Source organism: Salvelinus fontinalis, chromosome 15 (assembly GCF_029448725.1).
Source record: "Salvelinus fontinalis isolate EN_2023a chromosome 15, ASM2944872v1, whole genome shotgun sequence".
Taxonomy (NCBI): domain Eukaryota; kingdom Metazoa; phylum Chordata; class Actinopteri; order Salmoniformes; family Salmonidae; genus Salvelinus; species Salvelinus fontinalis.
Window position 1 is genome coordinate 30,809,912 of NC_074679.1, and position 13,048 is coordinate 30,822,959.

The 13,048-nt window shown below is 38.8% G+C and overlaps 1 protein-coding gene across 1 annotated transcript; it reads right to left on the reverse strand.

Moving 5' to 3' along the window:
* Positions 1-703: 703 nt before the first annotated feature.
* LOC129811777 (protein LBH-like) lies at positions 704-6,059 on the reverse strand. Its single transcript, XM_055863377.1, has 4 exons — positions 5,464-6,059; positions 3,737-3,827; positions 2,849-3,047; positions 704-2,749 (listed from the first exon to the last, which is right to left on the reverse strand). The coding sequence occupies exons 2-4, from the start codon at positions 3,824-3,826 to the stop codon at positions 2,676-2,678; spliced, it is 363 nt and encodes a 120-aa protein (XP_055719352.1). The 5' UTR covers position 3,827; positions 5,464-6,059; the 3' UTR covers positions 704-2,675.
* Positions 6,060-13,048: the final 6,989 nt, after the last annotated feature.

Consider the following 13,048-nt stretch of genomic DNA (forward strand, 5'->3'; position numbering starts at 1 on the left):
ACAGCTCAGGGGAAACTTCTAGACTGCAGCAGAACAGCCACACCTGTCTCCAGTTGTAGTCAGAGCCAAACTGCAGACAGGTGAAACCAATCAGTTCCTCTACTTTGCCGCTCCCTGGGTTTTCTTTCTTTGTCTTTTTTTTGACCACGCAGTTTTCTTTCTTTTTTCTTTTTTTGACCCCGGCAGGTGAAGGAGTAGGTTGTTATTGGAAAAACCACATGTTTTTGACAAGAACATGTGGTAGCTAACTAACCAGCCTGTTAATTGTTTACAAATAAATTAGTGAATGTGCTAGAGAGCTAAACAGCTACATAGCTAAGGCTCATTTTAAAAGTTGGATCAACTTATCCTTTCAGGCTTTAAAACGTGTTCTTACCCTATGATTTTGAACATTAAAATAAACTGGGACATGTACATGGTAGGCATTGTTGACACCTTAGCTTTATACATAACTTCTGAGGTGTAGGAAGCACTAACATCACCACCAATGAGCTTACACCACCGCACATAGTGGTGGAAAAAGTATCCAATTGTCAAACTTGAGTAAAAGTAAAGACACCTTAATAGAAAATGACTCAAGTAAAAGTGAAAGTCACCCAGTAAAAGTATTTGAATAAAAGTATTTGGTTTTAGATATACATAAGTATCAAAAGTAAAACTAGAAATAATTTCAAATGATTTATATTAAGCAAACCAGACAACACCGTTTTCTTGTTTCTTTAATTTACTGATAGCTGGGGTCACACTCCAACACTCCAACATCCTTTACAAACAAAGCATGTGTGTTTAGTGAGTCCACCAGATCAGAGGTAGTAGGTATGACCAGGGATGTTCCCTTGATAAGTGTGTGAATGGACCATTTTCCTGTAAAAATGTAACAAGTACTTTTGGGTGTCAGGGAAAATGTACAGAGTAGAAAGTAAATTATTTTCTTTAGGAATGTAATGAAGTAAAAGCTGTCAAAAATATAAATAGTAAAGTACAGATACCCCAATAAACAACTTGTTTTAAGTACTGTACTTTACACCACTGACTCCACACACACCCGCAATTTCTATGACAACTAGCAAAGCCTTATCAGCAAATGACTGCTGTCTGAACACACAAATCTGATTTGTTCACTTGTAACTTGCTGTTTGGACAGACAGTAGTCCAAAATGGATTTGAAAAACAAAACTGATTTGAGCATTAAGGCCTGCAAGGCTTAAGTAGTGCACAGTATTGATCTTCTATTTCTCAAAAATATATATTTTTTTCAAATGTCAAAAGGTTATCTACACCATATTTTTTTTTTTCTCCGTCTCACTCCTTGCTCTCCAATTCTGCCCACTCGTTTTCCCAGGAGTGGGTCCTTCACTAAACAGTCAGCTGAAAGGTCACATTCAAAAAGGAAAGAGATGGAGAAATAAGATTGAGACCCTGCCACTCATGTCTAGATGAAAACATTGTATCTGACCTTTACCAGGAAACCAGATTCACGTGAGCCATCAGACATGGGGATTGCAAGCCAGGACTGTGTGTGGTTGGGAGGGGATCTACATGAATGGGGTGAGAGAGTGTTGGATAGGTATATAGGCACAGGCTGACAAAAATCAAGGTAACAAAAAACTTTGGCAAGCCTAAAGACTATTATTTATGCAATACATGAGGCTTCAATCTAAGCACTCACATTTTTACTGTTTATAAAAACTGCAGATTAGACAAATGCAGTTGCGGTAAATACATTACACAGCATTTTCACTGTCATGGATTGTAACAACTATGATTATCTCTGGATGTTAAGCTGTTGCTTTTTATAGTAGAAGAAATTTAAGAAAAAAAATTACGCTTACACATATGAAGCCAGACGCAAAAAATTGCCAACCAGAATAGTAGTTTTTCACTACACACGAATACCCACAGTTGTAACCACTTTATGCATCTTAAATTTTACTTGGAGTATATATGCTGGACACAACTTTAAATGCTGCTTTTCAAAAACACCTCAGTTCTTAAAAGGTACTCCATTTTTTTTACACAGTATCAGCATTTCTACAGAGAGAGGACAACAAAATGATTCAGGTGCAATATGCAGAAATCGCTCTCATTTCCTGGTTGTTAAAATTAGAATAGTTTGCCTAATTTGAGTTTATGTGAAAAAACAAGCATCTAAACCGCTGTGAAATATCTTTTCAATAACCAAAAATGTTGTATTTTCAGAAGTTTGAAGCTGGTGTACAAAAGCGAAAGCAAAAACAAAACTTAAGAATGGGAAGCATAGAAATAGCGGACCTAGAACATATCTACCACTTCTTAGACTTGCTTCCAATGAGAATGACAATATACAACTATAAAACTCACATCTATAAAACTCAAATCGTCGTTTCGCCCAAAAAGTTACATATTGCAGCTTTGAGAGTGCTGCGTAGCTGTGATCTAGTTTGCATGTATATGAAAACTGCAGAAAGTAGCTACCACCAGTAGTATGGCAAATGTGAGCAAGATATTTAAGACAGCTTTACAGAACGCTGTCCAGCTTAAACATCCAAATTAAATCATAGGTGTTCTGGCAGTGTGCAGGTAAGGGTTACGACCCTCCAAGTACCTCCTACCCTCTCTTCCATGCCCCTGCCTATCTATCTTACTCTGGACACATTCACAGCGAGAGCAGCTGTGGAGGTGGATGGATGATCTTCTCAGTTAGATTCCTCCACTACAGCCCCAGACACCACTTCACTGCTGTCCTGCACCCTAAGATTCAGATCTTCATCTGGGAGACGCACGGAGAGAGGTGTCACACTCAGATAGGGAAAGAGTTACACACACACTTTGAATTGGGGTAATAGAATATCATGCCAGGTTATCCTACCTGCAGTCTGATCCTGTGTGGTCTGAAGAGTTGTGTGTTTGTAGGGCTGTATCCCACTTGGGACCTCAGCAGAGTTGGGATCCTTAGGGGGCCAGCGTAGTTCCCCACTCTCCACATTGCCCCCATCAGAGGGCTCCACCACAATAGAGGGAAGTCTCTTGGACAGCTTGGGATTCCGCTCATGGGTATCTGGGAAAATCTGGACACAAGAAGTATTACAATTTAGTAATTTAGCAGACACTCTTATTCAGAGCGACTTACAGTTAGTGCATTAATCTTAAGATAGCTAGGTGAGACGACCACATCAAATCAAATTTTATTTGCCACATGCGCAGAATACAACAGGTGTAGGTAGACCTTACCGTGAAATCCTTACTGACAAGTCCTTAACCAACAATGCAGTTAAGAAAATAGAGTTAAGAAAATACTTACTAAATAAATAAACTTAAGTAATAAATAAAAAGTAACACAATAAAATAACAATAAACAGGGGTCCAGGTTAGTCAAGGAATTTGTAAATTTAGGTAGGGGTAAAGTGGCTATGCATAGATAATAAACAGTGAGTAGCAGCAGTGTAATAACAAGGGCAGGGGGGGGGGTGTCAATGCAAATAGTCCGGGTGGCCAATTGATTAATGGTTCAGCAGTCTTATGGCTTAGGGGTAGAAGCTGTATCTCAGTATGGTGTATTTATTCTTTATTAGAGTGTTTTACTGTTTTTAATAGGGATTTGAAATCCTTGCAATGAGAGCTCATACAACATTTTACAAGAAAGATCCGAAATGAAAGGCACATTTGTAATTGTTTCATTGGTAGGATGTCAATTAATCTCTTGGTTGAGTGACTGGTGGATTGATGGATGGATGGATTGAGGCAATAGTAGACTCACCTGAAAGGATCTGCCCTGATCCCCTGACACAGCTCCAGCTACACTGAAGTCCTCCATCACAGGTTCCTGTGTGTTAATCACCTTAGTCATCCTATGAACAACAAGGCAATACCATTGTTGTACACATTTCCATGTAAATAAACGGATGTGGTTTATGTCTACCTATAATACATTCACATAGTGCTACTCACTGATACTCATACTTTTATAATCTCCCCTCTTGGTTGCTCTCTCCTCCCTCCCTCGCTCAGCTCTTGCTTATTTTTTGACAACCTTGATCAGAAAGACACGTGAAGTGCAAAGCCAGCCTGTGGTCCAACGAGACAGCCAATCATTGCCCTTGAAGTTGAAACTAAGTACAGTGTACTGTACTTAGTCTCATATGCAAATAGGCATAAAGCAAGCTGGCACTTCAAAAACAACAAATTCACAAAATATTAAGACTGTGTAGAAGAAACTTATCTGAACCAGGATTATTTTGACAGAGTTTTCATGAGAACGTAAGCAGCATACTAAATGGATATCATGATGTCTAAACCCTGTTTTCATGACTGTTGAAGACTCACTCTCACTCATTATTTATGTATGCAGTTGTCCTTGAAATCTGATGTAGTGCTAGAGCAACAGCTGGCACAGGGAAACGGAGCAGACGCAGGCCATCTAATATAAAGGCATTCATGAAGTGCCACTGCCAACTCAACAGAATCAACAGAACATATTTAAACAGACAGACCTTGCTACACTCGGAGTCCAAGATATTCTGGTGAGCATTAGTTCACAAATTACCCCAGTCAGGCGGTTGGATTGACAGCTATGGCTTCCATGGATACATGAGGAGATGTAATCTCTGTGTGATTGTCTGAGTATTGGCAGTGTGGAAAAGGACAGCTGATTTGGGTGTTTTCATTTATGCATTATAGCAATTACTGATGATTACTACTTGTAACCTTGATGTGTTTTTTTATTTATTCCTTGTACTGTGGTACATTTTTAAGACAATTGCTCCTTTATTCCTACTCAAAAGCACATCTTGTCCCTAGACGTAATTCCAGTGGTCACTTTGTGTCTTGACCTCTTGGCCATACTAGGTCCAAGGGAAAGGCTTCTCTTACTCATTACCAGTTGTGAAGTCATCTTTACCATGGTTCAATGCGATTGTGAAAGCTTGGGTAGGCCAACACATTGCTGAGGGTTAAGATATGGTATGTAGTGTTACTCCATACAAACACACCTACCTAATTATGGCATGAGTGTGAAACTGTGAATCACATCCTGTGAAAATAAAATATCACAGCCTGATGTAACTAGGAGGAAGGGTGTGTGTGCAGGATGAACGCAGATGAAAAGAATGTCATCAAGGTGCATCCAACTATTCAAAAGAAAAGTCTGCATACCATTCCAACCCAATAAAGTGTTTATCCTGTCACTCAGAGACACAGGCTCAAAAACAGTTGGTGTTAGTTATATTTGTCCTATTTGAGGCCCAAGCAATATTGTTTAGCTGGAGTGACTGATAAAATGCACTCACTTATAACCAATCCTTTCATATTAGTGAGGCCTACGAAATAAGACATAGGAAAGGAGGCGAGTCTGGTATTGAGATACACCCACGTCCATCTATGACACAATATGGTTGCAATAATTGTCCTAAACCATTTGTTGTTAATTAAACAAACTTTTTACAGGCTATTAACTGTAACTGTGCGCACTTTAATAATCATGCCTACCTGTTTGGAGCGTTAATAAACGTATTATGTCCTTTCAAACTGAGTTGAGGTAGGCTAGATGTCCAGTGAAAACACTGCAACAAAATATATTTTCTTCAGAATGGCTTTTTTTTCAGAACAGTGATAGAAATCCGGTAGACATGTGTCCGTATACACCGTGACGTCCCCAATGAAGTTTCCCACGCACGCTAGTGCTGGAGCATGCGCACTTTCGCACTCGGTCGAGTCGACTTCACACCAAAGCCTACTTCAAATCAAAATAAAATAAAATTGTATTAGTCGCATACACATATTTAGCAGATGTTATTGCGGGTGTAGCGAAATGTTTGTACTGAGACAACGGGTAGGATAGAGAGAGCCGAGCAATTGATTATTCTGACTGTACACTATGACTATATGCAAAATTATGTACTGAGTAATTTGAGCCATGAATGCTGATTGGCTGGCAAATTCATGAAAACACAAATGTGTTTTTCTTTGTCTTAATCTAAGGTTAGACATAAGGATAGCAGTGTGGTTAAGGTTAGTGTTACAGTTAGGTAATAAATCACATTTTAGAGAGTAAAATTGTAGAAAAGTGTGATTTAGCCAAAATTATGACTTGGTGGCAGTGATCACTACAAACCAGGTTTCCAACCTTTTTATGTGAGTAAAGTAGCCTACATGTTGGATAAAACAGTAATGACAGGCCTGGTGGAAACTTTTTGGTAAACTTTCCAAATGTCGACAAACAAAATTTGCTGGAGGAGATTGTAATTTTTGTTTAGATACAGTTCTTGATAGGTCCTCTGATAAACTCTCCCTTCTTACCAAAGCCGTCAAGCTCAACATGTTATTCATGAAGGATTTCAATTCACTAGACATTAGGAGACAGATGCACCCACAGGATAGGGACAACTCTTTTTATTCACACCCACACAGCACACACACATACCTTTTTTTTTTGTTGCTATCAACCCAACTGTTTCATAAAGTGTTAGATACCGATTATCTCCCCAGATTGCTTTGTGACCATTCTCCTCTGGTATTATCAATCTCCATTCCTACCAAGGCAAATGGAGCATATAGATGGAGAATATATTCTATACTCTTAAAGCAACCTGAATTGTGTGCATTTATCAAAGAGCAGATCAATATTTTTACTTTGACAAACTGCTCCTGACAGTTTCATTCTTTGGGACGCATTGAAAGCCTATCTGAGGGGACAGATCATTGCCTATAATAAAGGGTTGAAGAGAAAACACAGTGCTGAACTGAATGTCCTTTCTCTGATCTAGAGAAAACCTACCAAGAGGCCCGACTAAAGACCTAGAAGAAAAAGTACTCAATTGTCAAACTTGAGTAAAAGTAAAGATACCTTAATAGAAAATGACACAAGTAAAAGTGAGTCACCCAGTAAAATACTATTTAAGTAAAAGTCTAAAAGTATTTGGTTTTAAATATACTTAAGTATCAAACGTAAATGGAATTGCTAAAATGTACTTAAGTATCAAAAGTAAACGTAAAAGTATGAACCATTTAAAATTCCTTATATTAAGCAAACCAGACAGCACAATTGTATTTTCTATTTTTATTGACGGATAGCCAGGGGCACACTCCAACACTCAGACATAATTTACAAACGATGCATTTGTGTTTAGTGAGTCTGCCAGATCAGAGGCAGTAGGGATGACCAGGGATGTTCTCTTGATAAGTGTGTGAATTGAACCATTTTCCTGTCAAAAAGTACTTTTGGGTGTCAGGGAAAATATATGGAGTAAAAGGTACATTTTTTTCTCTCGGAATGTAGTGAATTAAAAGTAAAAGTTGGCAAAAATATAAATAGTAAAGTAAGTACAGATACCCCAAAAATCGACCTAAGTACTACTTTAAAGTATTTTTACTTAAGTACTTTACATCACTACCCACGTATTTTCCAGAAGTTGAAAATGTGTATTTTCCAGATGTTGAAATTAGGCTCATTTTTGGTTCTGAATTAAAGTTGAAAATAAATAATTTATAGACGTCTATGTTTGGGCGAAATCAAGGCTGGTCCAGACCGGACAAAATCTGAACCAAACATAGAAGTCTCTGATTGGTTCAGATTTGGTCTGGACCTGACCAAAAAATTATATCCGTGGATGTGGAAATCAAGGCCGGTCCGGGAGTAGCCTACAGTGTTGCCTGAAATTGGATTTTATGAATGCCCATCTATGTGGTAAGCCTACCGTTTGCAAAACACAAAAAAAGACTTCCGGACAGGACCAAAAAAAGTATTGTGCTTACTGGGGTGCAACCTACCATGTTGGCCCACAATGGAATTTTATGAATGACCATCCATGTGGTAGGCTCACCGTTTGTAAAACAGGCCATAGCATTGGCTTTATTAGTCCTGACTAATCAATTTGGCTATTTAAGCTCTGAATATCAGATACCCAACTTTATCAGGAGTTATCATGTGCCTATTTGCAATGTGTTTACACAACAAGAAATGCAGAGTATTTTCTTTTTGGCTATGATCAGCTTGTCAAAAATGTACGGATTCAAACTTGAATCCACTGATCATGACAATGGGGTGAAACACCTGGACAACAGTTGTGATTGTCTATTCCATATTGTCCATTTTACTTTGACCTGTCCTATTTTTAGGATATGTTGTTTATTAACATGACAGCACATTTTTTATTTGATTGAGGGCCATTTAGGTTAAGATATTTGATCTGAGAATCTGGCATTATGTAAAAATTGTCCGTCTCATTAAATTGTCATACATTTATCTCCAGCCTATAGGCTATAGAAAAGGTCACACACTATTTGTACCATATCCTATTTGCTACATGATTTATGTTAGATCATTTTTGGGACGTAACATTGGGAAGCGTTGCGATGCGTCTCTCCAACAGCACCCTGGAGAGGCGCACTAGGAATGGAATTTTGCGCCCCTGCCTTTGACAAAGTGGGCTCACCTAAAAAGCCCATATGCCACTGGTTGAATGAAATTGTCATTGTTTTGGGGTAGAATTATGTGAGGTTTTATGTGTTGTTGTTGGAGATGCGTCTTGGTCAGTTTATCTCATAAAATGCCGCCCTTGTCAATCTGCCACCAAAAGCGGCCGCTTAATCCTGCTTAATGAGACGGCCGACTGTGTGTGTGTATCTATCTATCCATCAAAAAAACACAAAAGCCCCCCCAAAGCAACAAAAAAGTTTAAAAAAAAGGGTTAATATGGGCTATGAAGGGCCAAGATGTTTCTAATCCGGTAACATGTTGTTGTTTTTTTAACTAGGCCAATGTTGTCTAGTCAGCCCAAGTTTAAATATAAACCAAATTTGATCCCGTTCACGTTTTCTAACAAACAAATTGGATATAAATACACAATGTTACTGCTTCATTTACCCTGACCAGTGGGACAGGGCGCATAGTAGGCTGGAGTCAGACTATGCAGCTGCTGTTGTTAGTAGTCTACAGTTGATCAGACAAAAAAAAATAGTATGGCAGATTGCTAATGTTCAGGTGTATAGGCTGCTAAATTTCTGTAAGAGTTTTTGCTTGTGTCTGTCAGGACGCGGAGTGATGCGTTATCACCAATACTTTATATATACACTAGATGACTCTCAAGGGGCTCTGTTTTGAAGCCCCATGCCGCCATCTTGGCACTTCCCCGTCGTTGTAAAAAAATATATTTTGGAAGCTATAGAAATGCATTTATCAATGTCTACATTTGTTTTTGCCACGTTTATTATATTACAGACACCTTAATGCATACTTTTACATTATATTACGTGAGCTAAACATACAAATAAAAAATACAAAAATATATAAAAAGATTTTCCTTAATTAAAGTATAATTTTTTGAAAGTTCTAATGTTACTGTCCCCACTATAGCAAAATAATACCTAAATACATGTAATTATGTCCTTGAAAATTTAATTGAAATACTGTAGAATTCCATCCATTCCGATGGAAGACTGCTCCTTCTGTGGTGAGCCAATATGGTCAACCAGTGGCTTCAAAGGCTCTCATTGGCCAGAACATAGCTCCAGCAATCCAGGGTTTATATACATAATTGGTTATCATGCTTGCTAAATAAATACAAGAAAGTAGGGAGCACGCCTTGAGCTTTGTGTGTTGTGCCCGGCCCCGACCTGCGATTTCCGTGAATCTGATTGGTAAAGAGAATGTTACAGCACTACGATGTGAAGGACAGAGAAATTGTGTGCAAATCGAACCTTTTAAGACCTTGCGTCAATATATTTCATTAAACTAAAACAAACTGATTGAATAGTGCTGTGGCAAATGCCGCCTCGCTACACAATTTCCGGCAGCCCTGATACGATGTGTGAATTCAATAGGCCTACTCGATTTTTTTTTTCTTCATAGGTAGGTTTCCATTGACCCAGTTTCAGTGGTGATTTTAGCATGTACATCTTGTAGGGGGAAAAAAAAGTGGGATGCATGCCAGAAAAGCCACTACACAACACAACACTAAACAATACATTAATTGCACTATAATGGTGACAAACGGTGCCCACAAACTGTTAGGGCCTACATAAAGCTGTACCAACAGCAGAGTCCCAACAGCAGTCCCAACATCTTACCACTGTTACACCTGGCTATCAGCGGAGCCTTGTCTGGCAGCAAAACAGTTCATCCAGCCTCATTTACTGCCTTTTTAAAAAACATAGCTTTATTTAACTAGACAAGTCAGTTAAGAACAAATTATTATTTACAATGACGGCCTACATACACTTACTATTACTTTCTTAGCTACAGTATACATATCTCCCTGGCATGTTACATCATTTATGTAGCAACATACAAGCCATTTTTGGACTCACATTGTTGTGCTGTGCTCACTTGAACAGGAAGGTGGTGCGGGATAAGAGGCAATCCGTAATATCGATAAAGACATTAATGAGAGAGCTAGGACGGACGTAGTCAAAATAACTATTTGTTCAGCACTTTTGAAATGTACCGCTACATAGTTCAGAACATGGGCCGTTCTTACAGTATTCTTGCTGTACAACAAGTCAGAACCGTAGAATAAATAAAGGTGGCATATAAGCAGACAATGAAAGCTCTTACAATATTTGATAATTACATTTCTCAAAAACAGGTTATAGGCTACATGTGCACCACCAAGTCAGAACAGTAGGCGAAATGAAGAGGTGAGAATTGACCAAATTATTAGGGTGAGCCACATGGGCTACTAACAGCTTACTACACAACATACACTTTGTATTACTTGTATTACTTTCTTAGCTACAGTATACATATCTCCCTGGCATGTTACATCATTTATGCAGCAGCATACAAAACATTTTTGGACCTTGTTGTGCTGTGCTCACTTGAACAGGAAGGTGGCACGGTGGTCCTTCGTGGGCAAATTTTGTCATCAAACTTTGTCATCAAAGTCTGCCATTCTCTGGATGTATGGTGTTTTCAAGACAACTGGGAACAAAACAAAAAAAGCTTGACTCTTGATGACATCAGTGATCTTCATGTCATAGCTCTAGAAAGAGGATTGAGTTCCAGATTTACAATTCCGAGTTGGATGAAAGTTCAAAACGTATTTCCCCAGTCGTAGCTCGTTCTTCCCGAGTTCCCAGTTGTCTTGAACTTACTAAAGTCAGATTTTGCAGTTCCGAGTTAACAGTTGTTTTGCTTCATTGACACCATGGCCAATGTTGAATGTTTATAATATTAAACTAGGAAAACAGACCTTAAATCTTAGACTTGGGACTACACAGCCATTCCACTGAATATCAGGCTAATGATTACTATGCAGTACTTGCAGTTAGCCACTGATTCCTTGCAAACCGCTCATTGTTGAATTTGCGATTTCCAGCTTGTTGTGTAATGTTTATGTCCAATGGTCTATGAGTACCGATACGTTTTATCAATTATTTCTCTTCATATGACAAGGATTAAAAAGGATTTGCCAGTAGATTGTCGACTTGATTCATGATAATGATTGCTAGCTAAGATTTTGACATGATCAGTCCAATCAAAGCTACTGTAAGTATAACGTGATTTGATGTCCTTATATCTGTGGCCAATGACCTTGAGTCTTCTTGGATGGGCACTTCTAACGTAACTGTAATAGGTCCTAGGTGTAGCTGGTGTAGAAAGTCAGGCGCAGGACAGCAGATATGAGTAATCAACATACTTTTCCTCAAAATGTCAAAAATACAAAGTAACAAATACACGCACACCATGACAGACTGAAAATACAATAAATAATCACTCACAAATACAACATGGGGAACAGAGGGTTAAATAATAAACAAGTAATTAGTTGAGTGAAGCCAGGTGTGAAAAGACAGACAGAACAAATGGAAAATGGAATAGTGGATCGGCGGTGGCTAGAAAGCCAGATACGTCGCCCGAACGCCGCCCGAACAAGGAGAGGAACCGACTTCGGCGGAAGTCGTGACAGTAACTCTATGGCAGTACCCAAGGGGCTTGAATTTTTTAGCTCTACCCTTATACTTGGCGGTGACGTAGTGTCCCCATGAGTGACAGAATACTGAGCCAATCGTGGCACAATGCTCCATATTTTCTGCTGGCTTGCCCCACCACCACCACGGAAGGCATTGAGCTAGGCTGAAACACCTTCATTTGGAGCTGCGTTACTCAAGAAAACAAAAAAGAGACCATGTTTGCATGATAATAATGACATACAGTATATATATTTTTACATTGTTTGCAAACTGATATGTGACATGTACTGATGCCAAAATAACATTCAAAACAGGCAAGCCCCCATTGGGGCTCAAAACCCTGAATGACATGTCACCACTGCCCAAGTTTACTCAAAAAAATCAATGTTGCATAAAAAAAAACATTGTGACGTGTAATGGAAACGGTAGAGAAATGTTCTAAAGATCACCAACATGTTATCCATTTGACAGGGCTGTATTTTTCTTTTGTCTAACTTTCTTTATTGCTTCAAATTATTATGGAAACAGTGTTTTTCGAATAAATTATGATTGCCTAATCATTTTGAAGGTACATGAGGAATTTGATGTCATCATGTAACTATAAAGCTACACTCCATATTTAATTCTAAATGCCTACTGCTTGCTAAATCTATTTTCAACTCTAAAAATAATGTTTTATTGCAGGAAAAGGATTGTCTTGACTTTCAAGAATGCCTGAAGAACGCCTTGCTTTTCTGGTTGGCTGGTTGTAAATTTCACAATCCAATCATTTCAGATTAATAGGAGTGCAAATCTCACACGGACCATGGCGATATTGTGGCACATGAGAAGGATTAGAATATGGCATATATCCGTCCATTCTTGCATTCTATCCATACTGGTTTTTGCGGGCTACCTGAGACATGAGAATAGAATAGGGTATTGGAAACAGCTAGTGGCGCAGGTGTTCTGTTGTGGCGGCATGGTCGACATGGCGCATTCTTTAGGCCACAGGTGTCAAACTCATTCCATGGAGGGCCGAGTGTCTGCGGGTTTTCGCTCCACCCTTGTACTTGATTGATGAATTAACATCACTAATTAGTTAGGAACTCCCCACACCTGGTTGTCTAGGGCATTATTGAAAGGAAAGACCAAAAACCTGCAGACACAAGGCCCTCCGTGG